General features: G+C 30.5%; 1 protein-coding gene across 1 annotated transcript; it reads left to right on the top strand.

The window, feature by feature from the left end:
• The first annotated feature begins 11,154 nt into the window (after positions 1-11,154).
• LOC106340596 (transcription factor PAR1-like) lies at positions 11,155-11,779 on the top strand. Its single transcript, XM_013779448.1, has one exon. It carries the CDS (start codon positions 11,225-11,227, stop codon positions 11,573-11,575), a length of 351 nt encoding a protein of 116 aa, XP_013634902.1. The 5' UTR covers positions 11,155-11,224; the 3' UTR covers positions 11,576-11,779.
• The last annotated feature ends 729 nt before the right edge of the window (positions 11,780-12,508 follow it).

Below are 12,508 nucleotides of genomic sequence, written 5' to 3'. Positions count from 1 at the left end.
ATATTTTATCCAAATTATCCAAACTACCCGAACTATCCGAACCCGAACCGGATCCAAATGAGAACCGAACTTTTTCCGGATATTTTCCGGTTCCTACATTTACTATCTGAACCGAACCGAACCTGAAACTATCCGAACCGAACCCGAAACTATCCGAACCGAACCGAACCGAAAATAGGTCAAGTACTAAATGGATCCTCTAGCCCCTATCCAAACTACCCGAAACCCGAAATACCCGAACCGAACCGAACCGATACCCGAAATACCCAGGCCTATTTCTGGTAATATTTCGGGTAAACTGGCATTAAACGCTTGAGTTATGCTTTTCTAATATCAGAATTATGTATTATGTTCAATGAAATAAAACATTTTATTAGATCATCGCTTCCTTAATAAACTAGTATTAACTCCTAGCAAAAAAAACTTGTATTAACTTGCATGCAATTGCCAAATATACCAAGTATCATCGAATATGGTGAAAAACATAAGTATTGGATTATGTGAATAACATCGCAATATATATATATATATTAATTTATGTCATATGTACGGAGTAAAATTTAATACGGTGGAAACAATATAATCATGTTTAATTGATTTTAACATTAATAAATAGGTCAATACAGCCAGTACTTAAAATGTTTTCCATCATATGGTTTTTAAAGTTCAAATCAATTAAACCTGATTATGTTGTTTTCACCATATTAATTTTTATTTTGTACATGCGCCATGGTTATTCACATGGTCCAATACTTAAAATGTTTTCCATCGTATGGTTATTAAAGTTCAAATCAATTAAACCTCTGATTATGTAGTTTTCACCATATTAATTTTTTACTTTGTATATGCGGCATGGTTATTCACATTTTCCAATACTTAAAATGTTTTTACCATATTCTATGATATTTGACGTAGCTTGCAAAAAATTTCCTAAGTATTGGAATATGTTATTAACAATTTTTACATTAAGAAAAAAGGCAATATCACGAATGCGGCACTGGAATAAAAAAAAAAAAGGCAACTTTCATATGCGACGTTGATATCATTTTTCAAAAATACAACTAGACAAGCAGTGGAAGGTATGTATCACACGCAGTCCAATGGATTTGGAGCCGAGAAACATGGACTCCATCAGTTCTGGCCCTTTTAGACAAGTTATTCGGTGTGGTTTATTGAGCCTGAGTGTTGCTTACTTGTGTCATTGTGTGTTATACTAATTTTTCAACATTGTAAACAAACTGTTATTATACTCGATAAAAAGTAAATTTCATGATTCAAGTTAAATCTAAAATCTGTTACAATCAATTTTCCATGTTGACTTTTTATGCAGTGTTCCACTCTCTTTCTTTTAGGCTATTCTATATATTGTGTTTATGTTATGGTGAAATTAAAAATTATGAAAACTATTTAATACTTGAATTGTTGAATATTTGTTGTTTGATCATAAACACTTATATTAGGGGCCAATATTTTTTTTTGCTTCTAACAAATCTTAGAACCGGCTCTATAAGTGGGAATTCTGATGTCATTCAATATATAGTTTTTTATTTTATGATATGGGTAAAATGAATATGCTTCTAATCAGTCGATAACAATTATACCTCATGTCTAGACGACTGATCCATAGGTATCATTCCTTCTGGACAATTGGCCTTGCTCACTTGAGTTTCAGATGTCTTCCACTTGCTTTTCTTTTCTACTTGGACCGATTTTGGGACTTCTGATGGTCTTTTATGTTATTTTTGTTACAAAAAATTATTAGTTTCTTTTGGGGTTTTTGTTGTTTATAAAAAATACTATTGACCATAAAATTATAAACGTAGAAGGATTTATCAAAAAGAAAACCTGTAGTTTGTGGTTTTGTAGAAGTTCATGACTAAAGGCTAGTTGTTTATATATGTATATGCATTCAATATCCTTTTGATCCGAAGTCTGTAAGCAAAAAAGAAAGAAACGTATATATGTTAGTATAACTTTGATTGGATATGAAAGAACAAACAAAACGATTACTAAAGTAAATATCACCTTGGTCGGGGATCCAAGACCTAGCGACATGACCGCAAGAATCAGAATTATCGATCGCATCGCAACCTCTCTCCGCTCGGTCTCTCTTGAGTCTCCCTCTCTTTGCTCGGTCTTGCTCTCACCGCTCACTCTCTACCTCTCACCGCTCTCTACTCTCCCTCTCTGTGTGATCTCTATCTATTTCTCACTCTAAGCAAGATGAATCTCTCTCTCCCTCGCTCTTTTTTATTCCACATCCCGTGATGTATCTCTCTCTCTCTTCACAACTTTCTTTTTGTGTTTCTAACCATATTATGCATCTTCTTCGGTCTCTTCTTATTTTCCCGTTATCATTTAGTTATTTTTATTAAATTTTTGCTAATGTTTTTCTAATTTTTTTACATATTTTTGCTAAATATTTATTTCTCTCTTTAAATAGTAATGCAAAACATACAATCAAAAACAAAAAATTCATCTTAGAATTCTTTTCAATCATAATATTACCTTATTCACTATATTATTTGACTTAAATGCAAAACATTTTTTAAATCAAAGTTCTCACATGATCCGTTAATTATAATCTTTTCAATCTTCAAACCTTAATTATTTATAAAGCATATATGAACATTATAAGAGATAAGTAATTATTATGGATACGATTATATTTTATATGAATATGAAATCATTACATCGATTTCTATAAGTTTTTCTATATTCATTATTTTATGTAGTATATAATTATAAAAATAATTGATCAAACATTATTACACTTTCTGTATTTTTGAAAATTAGCTACTATTAATTATTATTTGTAATATCATTTAGGTTATTTGGCAAGTGATAGTAATCAGTTTTAGACTTGCCTTTTATTTTAGATATAATTAAAATAATTTAAAATTTTAAAAGTTTCATTCATTATATTATGTAGTTTATAAATATAAAAAAGAATTGATCAAACGTTAAATCAGTATTTGTAATATAATTTAGAGTATTTGGCAAGTGATAATAATTGAATATAGATTTTTATTTTAAATCTAAACTAAAATAAATAAAATTAAAAATTATCGATCAAGCAAATTATAAAAAAAATAGACTTCACAAATGACGACATGTAAGCAAAATTTACTTAAGTGACTTCCAGTTTAATATATAGGAGAATTTTTTATTTTTTATAAATGTTTATAAACTTATATAAATAATTTAAATTAAGATAAAATAATTTTGTAAGCCATGATAGATAATGTTATAAATGCTTTAATTTTTTTATAAATGACTTAAAAGACATATATGGACATTATAAAACATTAATAATTATTATAATTCTTTATATATGAATATAATGTTTTATATAAGAATATGAAATCATTATATTTATTTCTAGAAATTGTCTTTATTTTTGTTTTCTATTTAAAAAAACAATCTAAATTCTAGACATTATAAGACAAAATAAATGTTTGTTTTCTATTAAAAAAAAATCTAAATTCGATATTTAAAACATGAAATTTTTATTTCAGAATATAATATTATCCACAATTTAGTTACTTTTATTTATAAAACACAAAATAAAATTAGAATTTGTAAAGATTTTTTCTGAATTTTTTAAAAAATTTGAATTTCATTTGAAACTTATTAATATTTTTGACTAAAATAAATACAGTTTTTGTATTAAAAAGGACATAAATTTAAAATTTTGTGTGTTAAAATAAGTAAAATAATTAGTTAAGATATTAAAATGGGTTTTAAGAAATTTTCCCTTTATATATTAATAAGAAATGGACCAGGCCTATATAAGAAATAGTCAATGCCGAAATTAATGTGCAAATCGTAGAATATAGCCGTCATTAAATAGTTTCAATAAAAATAAAATAATGTAAATTATATGGAATTTTTTGCCTATTAACATCCCCCTGATACACATAAGATATTCTTGCAGGGGATGTAATATCTACTCACGTAATATTTTTATAAGCGGCAACTTGATATACGCAAGGTAACTCATGATCTACCTCCCCAATTGTTTTGGAAGGATTAATATTAATACTATTAAATCAATAGACTTGTGTTGAAAAACTTAGAGTAAGGTATATGCTATTCAGACCCATATATTCCATAAGTTTTGAGAGTAAGCAAATAAAAAAGTATTAGGAATACAGATTTATTACAAACAGGTTGGCATCGGCTAGATAACTAAACTCTCAAAAACCTGGTCTAACCATTTTTAAGATACTATGGTATGTTTAAGGGTTATACCAACTCGACCAAGCTAATTTTCCAAAAAATGTTTGTAGATCATTTTGTATGCACAATTCCACAGAAAAATGATGATTACTTCAAGGAAGGACTATTAAAAATCATTTTTGTATGAACACCTGCACACTATATGGCCAAAGCTGAGTCCTTTAGATTGATTACAGACACTATGACCTTAAGATATCAATATATCATACATTCTTACACGCATTTTAAACAGATTTACCTTTAATGTGTGATAGCTCATATGGTTGAAGAGACATTAAGATGTGGCCACAAACATGATATCAAATCCGTGCTTATCTATAACTGCAATAGCTCATATGGTTGAACAATGTATTCTTTTAGTGTTGTTATTATGTAAATAGGTGCACCGTGCACACACGTAAACACTTATATGGTGTCTGCATTGGATAAATAGGTGCAATAAACTATGTTAGATAATGATTGATATGGTGTCTGCATTGGATAATAAGAAGGGTCAAACCTCTTTGATCGTATTGCTAAATTACGTGAGTCAAACCAGTGTAATCGACTTGTACTATTTAATAACGATATATATGGTTCGAGTTCATAATAAATCGTGAGTGGCAGATCATGTAATTTTTTCGGCCAGGTGGTACCAAACATTATTGTTAGTGGGGATAAAAATATTTTCCTAGCAAAAAATAGTTGATCTGTATTTAATCAAATCCATTGTAACGCTGTCACATAAGCAATTCATAGAAGTATCTGTCACCTTATTAAAATTAAAATATAAATAATACAAAATATAAAATTACATCTTTTTAAATGATCCTCAAATAATATATAGAGGATTTGAGCGGTTGAGTTATGCTTTTCTAATATCAGATTTATGTATTCTGTTCAATAAAATAAAGCATTTTATTATTCTTTCGCTTCCGTAAGGACCCTAACTGTAGTTGTTTTGCTTGACGATTGCGTTTTATATCCAAACTAATAACTTGTGCAATGCAAATGACAAACGATGAAAATTTACTAAATTAAACATTAATAAGAAGATGGTATTAAGACAATATTATACTAATAATAGCCATATATATACATTAAAGTTAATATATAAAATGGCGACTCTGATCTGGGGTGGTGGAATCAATAGCAAGCAATGGTACCACACGTAGTCTGATGGATCTGGATCCGGGATCCACGAACTCAACTAGACATGGCCCTTTCGGACAATTTATCCAAGTGTCGGGAACAACTTGACCAAGGGTTCCAATGATTCTTGTATACATTTTCTAACGGATTTCGAGTTGATCTAAATTTTAGATTTGAGTTAGAAAAATATAACCGGATGAAAATTTCATCAAATGTTAATTAAGAATTTTATGAGTTAGATTTTCTTAACCTTAAAATGTGCTCTTTTATGACAAAGTCTCAAACTTTCATGTTGTTTTGACCTCTGCTTTATGTTTTGCTATGTATGGTTGTTTTCAGTAGCTGATGATGTTGGGAACTTTAAGGTGTTTTGTAGTTTTCTTTCTCTTGACTACGATTAGAGAGTTTGTATTAATTTCGTTGTAACCTGCATTTGAGTGAGTGGAACGTTGTAGCTTTAATACATACTTGTAGCAATTGCTGTGTTATGCGTCTTACTATAGAGTGTGTTATCTGACTTAAAATTGGTATCTGTAACAGAACAATCTGGAGATGGACTTCTTTTCTGACTATTGATGCCAATAGATTCAAAATCCAAGAAGTAATCGGAAAAGGCAATTATGGAGTTGTTGGATCAGCCATAGACACCCTTACTTGTGAGAAAGTAGCAATAAAGAAAATACATGATATTTTCGAGCATTTATCTGATGCTGCGAGGATTCTGCATGCAGAGCCGGTCCTAGATATTTAAAGGCTGCAAGCAAAAAATCTTTTTTTGGCCGATTTGCATATATTTTTATAGTAAAAAGTTTTAAAAATGCACATTTGACACTCGAACCCATGTTATTTAAAAAAGAGGAGAAGGTAATTTGCCACTACAACAAAGGAATTATTCGTAATTATGTGGCCGAATAAATACTATAAAATTTGCGGCTGGAAGCCATTGCTTGGTTGGCGTGGCCTCAAGGCCGGCACTGTCTGCATGAGATAAAACTTCTCATACTCCTAAGGCATTCAGGTATAGATAGTTGAAATGAAGCACATTATGCTTCCTCCTTCAAGAAGAGAATTCAAATTTATATATGTTGTGTTTGGGCTCATGGAATCTGATCCTTCATCAAGTTAAATAAAGACAATGATGATTTTGACTAGAGAGCATTACCAGTTTTTTCATGTATCGGTTATTGAATTGTTAGATTAGTCGTATACATATGTGATATGCCTTGACATAATCAGAGCCTAAACTACACTTATCAGTGGTTCTGACTCTGTGTTTGGATGCTTTCAGATCAACAGTTATACACTCAACCGCAGTTACTCGAGGAGGACAACCAAATTTTTTTTAATAACACAAACATATCAAACCCCTAAAACTACTCTAATCATTTATTTTAAACCATCATGCAACGTTACAAGCATCTCAAAGAAACCTCTCAGGTAATTTTAATAACTCATCCTGAATCCGGCAGCAATATTTTCAAACCAAATTCCAAAAAGCCGTAAACCATCTCTCTCTCTCTCTTCAAGCAGCTGTCAAACCAAACACTTTCATGGGCCCGGTGGCGTCTTTTCCGTACGGTATGTCAAAGATGTATTAGTCTCCACCTTAAGTGGGCTTTTCACACAGAACATCGTTGTATGTTTCAACCTCTGTCACTAAAGAAAATTGTCTTTAAACATATATATTATGAAAGAAAAGTTGTTTTATTTCTCTGTTTCCGTCAGAAATAAAATGATATTATATTCTGGCATAAAAAATCGACAGGAAAGGTTCTGATCCTCACATGTTTAGAAGAACCGCTGGCTACAGAGGATGTATCAGTATGAACTTTAGAATGATAATGTTTCATGGCGCAGCCGACGCATGTGGTAGTGGGAGGCCATTTAACAGGCACCACTTTGTTCTCTCCAATGTCAGTAGTAATGGAAAGCTGCGTTGTCACTTGATCAAGACTTTGAACCATACAAGTCACGTATATATTCCTTTATAAAAATCTTGTTTGCTTATCTTCTTCTTAAACATGCTCCTTATATTCCATTTACCTAAACCCTGAGTATTAGTAGTAGTAAGTAGTAACAAATGAATGAATAAGCTAAAACATGTATCTTAATATTTTTGTAATTTTAAAATCAAACATTTCCTACTGCAACCAAATGAGGCTAAATAACGTTTGCGGTGGGACCACAACGTTGTGAGCGTTGTCCCATAGATCACCCATCAGGACGGGGCCACCTGTTTAGCCCATATCTCCAGCCTTATAAAGAAGACTTCGCTGGTTGCTCAAAAAAAAAAGAAGAAGACTTCGCTTTGAATAAAATTGTATTTTGTATGGCTTAAACAAACAATTACCCAATAATCCCTCCTTTCTTCTTCTCCTTTCTCAGCTCTATAAAAGCATGTCTTGTCTTAACCTAAACCCATCACAATCTCGGTTTTACTTTGTAACAACAGAAGTGGTAGTAGTTATAATAAGGATTTTAGTCTCCTAAATATGAATATTTAGTTTCTCTTCCATCATTGAAAAAAGTTTGAGAAGAAAAAATAAGATACAATCTCTTACACAAAAAAAGATACAAAGGGACATGGAATTGAATATTCCAAGACGAATGTGAAAGCTGGCCGAGAAAAAGCAGAAAATTGAATAAATTTTCAGTGTGTTATTTTTGTAACATATTTAATGTAAATTGAAATACATATATAAATAGATACTAGAATTGGGTAAGTGTCAGTCTGGTAGATGGTGAAATGCGAGAGGCACCCGAATTTTGTAAGACTCAATCCCGAGAAACCAACCCCTCTTCGTCCCCTCCTTGGAAACATATTATCTACACACAGTTCATCTACTTTCTTTTGTTTTTTCTTGCTTTGTGTGAAAGATTTTACAAAATAATACTCATAAACGATGAATATAATATTTGATATGCATAAATTATTAATATTTCAAAAAAAATTATTCATATATCATACATTACATAATACTCTATATGATATGACTTTTGTAAAGCCTTCAAAAAAGATATGACTTTTGCATGAATATCTCAGATTTCAAATACTTATATATTACTAACGGTGAAAATATATCTATCTTATTAAAATATAAGTGTCTTGAGTTTTTGTTTGATAAAATAGATAGCAGTTAAAAAAATAGTGTTATTTGAAAACATGGATAACAGTAAGTTAGGAATCCATTACATTATATTAAAAAGTAATATGTTTATGTTACTTGATATACATATTCAAATCGAAATAATAATTTAAAATTGATTTATATCAGAAATTCATTCAAAAATATACATATATTCAAAATTTGATTTTTACTAACATATTTTTCAATAACCATTATAAAAATGTTTTCAATATATATATAAAAAAATACAATACAAAGCTCAATTTCAAACACCAACTTAATTTATGGTTTTTATATTTCACAATTGAAATTTAAAAATATAATATATGTGATTATTTATATGACGGTACGTATAAAATATTATTAATTATAAGAAAACTTATTTAATGGTACGTATACAATACGACTAATTATATGATAACACATATTTTTGTAACCTATGATGACACATATATGATATATAATAGTGATTAGGGGTGGGCGTTCGAGTTCGTTTCCGGGTCTGTTTGAGATTTCGTGTTCAGTTCAGATCTTTGAGAATTGAGTTCGGATTTGGATAACCAATTTAAATTATTTTAAAAAAAATTAAATTTATTATATGCTTCAATTTTTAAAAAAATTTATAAGCAGTAGAATATATTACATATAAATTTGAATAACATATATCAAGTACCTAACTTAACATATAAATTGGTTTGGTTTAAATATTTGGATAGAGAATTAATAATTATTTAAGTATTTTTGGCGTTTTGAGTATATTTTAACTATTTTAGATATTTACGTTTGATTATTTGTATATATTTTCAAGTATTTAAACGAACTTAAAAGTATCATATATATCATGGATATTTTTATATATATTAAATCTAAAAATAATTAATATATATAAGTATGTAAATCTATTTTGGATACCCAAAATACTTCGGTTCGGATCCGATTAGGTTTCAGTTCTTCAAATACCAAAATTTTGAATAATTCGGATATTTAATCAATTTCGATTCGAATTTGGTACTACTTATTCGGATTGGGATCAGTTTGATTTTTCAAATTCGAGTTTTTTGTCCAACCTTAAATAGCGACATAAAAAATAAATAATATCATACTTTTTTAAAAATACATTTGCGCGGACGCATGAATCAAACTCTAAACTTTAGTTAGATATTAAAGATAAAGATGTTCTTACATCTCGTAAAGATTTAAAACAATCTTGATAACAGCCCTAGAATATTGTATTTTCACTTTTGAAATTTGCGTTATTGAGCCTCTAATTACTATTACTACTATTTAAAAAAAACTGGAATCAACATTTTAGTCATTAACTTACTTATCTCTCTTTCTTGTTATTGGTGGATGAAATAATTCTTAAAAATAGATAGAGATTTTGATAATGTTTAGTGAACAAAAAAAAAAGATTTTGATAATGTTTTTCCCCTTTCTGTTGTACTTTTGTTTTGTTTTTTCAAAGGAGTTGACAAAAAATGAAGGGACTGGAAGTGGGGACCTAAAGGAGTGCCACGTGGTCACCATGCCTGATAGATATGCATGTGGATCTTTATGAGCAAGTAGTAGATTAGATACTCTTTTGTACGAACCACTTTACTATCTCTTATTACTAGAGAGTATCTATCTGATCTCGATCTCATCCATCACTAAAGTTACAGTCTGTATATTATAGCACTACTAGAGAGAGGAGAGAGGGGCACATGGGGATGGGACTTTAAAAGATGGAGATTTTCATGTGAGCACATGTGCTCCCTTCACTCATTTTCCTTCTCTTTGGGCTTTCTGTGGGTCCCTTGCTCCTATGCACATGTCGCACATCAGCTCGTTCTCCTTCCTATCTACACGCGCGTGATGTCTCTTTTCTAAATATTTATCGTCCGTACTGCCCTGCGTTGTTACTACAACTTACTAAGATTATAATACTTAACCGGCTTGTATTAACAACACAACATATCCAATACAATACTGACGTTCCTGTTTAGTCATTACTATATAATAATTTCTGGCCTCTCAATAAAAAAAGTATCAAATCTCATTCATCAAACAAATAAAATCCAATTTAGATGTGAGCATGATCCACCTAAGTGAGTGGCGACATGTCCACTACAGTCTAACCAGTCGACATGGCGCGTGATAAAACCAAATGATCCAAATATATGTAACCCACCCTAGTAAGAAAAAATAAACCTACAATCCGAAACACGAGGATAATAAAATACTATAAAAACATCATCTGGACCCAGCTCTTTGATGTCAGTATTAACCATTTCTCCTTACTAAAATACTATTTTACATCGTATTTTTAGACAAACCAAACCAAAATAAGTTGGTAAATAAAAAACAAACCTGACCATTATACCAAAGTAAGCAAAAAAAAACGAGCAGGATTCGAAACCAAGCCAAACCACTTGAGTTTTCTATAATCAACTATGAGTTGGAATATTATTATAAGTGAACGATAGTTAAAGAATGAATATGTCAAATGCAAATATTTGATGAATTAAATACATATTTTCCATCTAATCTCAACTCGTTTATTTATTACTTAAAAACCAATAAATTCATGATAACCAAAGTAGTGTGGAATTGAACCGGCCAAAAAAATTTACATCCACTAAAACTATAAACACATATATATATAAACATACACACATGCACTTACCTTACTTCTTCATTATTCTCTCAAAACACATCAATCCTCTCTCTCTCTCTCTCTAAAAATGGAGAAAACTCTAGCAACTCCCGACAACGCTAGATCTCTTTCACCGTCATCTTCAGCCGCTGTGAAATCACGAACCGGTGGTTTCGAACGCAGAACCAAACGGAGATTGTCGCAGACTAAGGCAAGCGTGTGTGTCTCCGGCCAAGAAGAAGATGACGAAGAAGAGGTAAAGGAGAAAATTGAGGCGTTGCAAAGGATTATTCCCGGTGGAACTGCGCTTGGTGTGGACGCGCTCTTCGAAGAGACAGCTGGTTACATAATGTCTCTACAATGTCAGATCAAAACCATTAAAGTCCTCACTTCATTTCTCCAAAGCTTAGATAAACAAGATATGAAGTTCGGAGGTTGAAGATGATGATGACACCAAAGATTGTTCTTCTTTTCTTTTGATTAAGAAAAAGTATGTTCTTATTCAATTTTAATTTTAGCTCTCTTTTTAATATGGCTTTTAGGTTTGACAAAAGGGGAAAGAGATCTCAGTATTTTTCTCTTCGAAATCTTTTTCGTTAGCAAGCATCAAAGTTCTTATTTTATCTAAGCCGGTTCGTTGTCATGCCTCACGAGAAGTGTTGATTGCGATATAGTACTATACATGCACATGCTAGTATATAATAAACGAAATTACTATTAATGTAGGGAGTAATAGATGATTTAACATTGACTTGGACGAAGTCAAAAAGACTTGAGATTTAGTTGGATGCCATATAGAAATTAAATCGAATCACGAGGTAGCACACTAGCACTTGCATTTGAGATTTGGCATTAATAATATTGAGCAAGTTAATGTTACGTGGCCCATTATTTAAAATTTTGTGTGAGCTCATTTCACATGCTATACAACAAAGATTTCAATGTCGGTTGATATTTATTTAAGCTTACATAAACACATAGGATTTTGAGATCCATGGTCTAGTTGTCCAAGATTTGAGTTCATCTTTATATTCATTGTACACATACATTACACAATTCTATAGTCATGTAAGGCTGTAACTAATTATATCTATGCACACTTCATAAAATCATTCTCGCGCTATAATTTTTTGTAAGATAATAATATGCCTAAAACAAGTTTTATTTCATACATTGAGCCGGAAGCTCACACTTTTCTTACCAACTTAAATATCCAAATTACAATACAAAAAGTACTAGGATTTTCGACTTATATACGAGCAGGCCAAAATTAAGTGTTCAACTTAGTAATCAATATTTTTTTATCAAAAAAAAAAAAAAAACTTAGTAATCAATATTTGAAAAAAACTACTCATCTAGCTAGTATTAAATG

Source organism: Brassica oleracea, chromosome C4 (assembly GCF_000695525.1).
Source record: "Brassica oleracea var. oleracea cultivar TO1000 chromosome C4, BOL, whole genome shotgun sequence".
Taxonomy (NCBI): domain Eukaryota; kingdom Viridiplantae; phylum Streptophyta; class Magnoliopsida; order Brassicales; family Brassicaceae; genus Brassica; species Brassica oleracea.
The sequence above is the reverse complement of the archived record's forward strand: the minus strand, read 5'-3'. Positions and strand labels throughout refer to the sequence as shown.

What these genes read in the sequence shown, in the direction of transcription:
- LOC106340596 (XM_013779448.1), top strand. Translation starts at nt 11,225, where the DNA reads ATGGAGAAAACTCTAGCAACTCCCGACAACGCTAGATCTCTTTCACCG.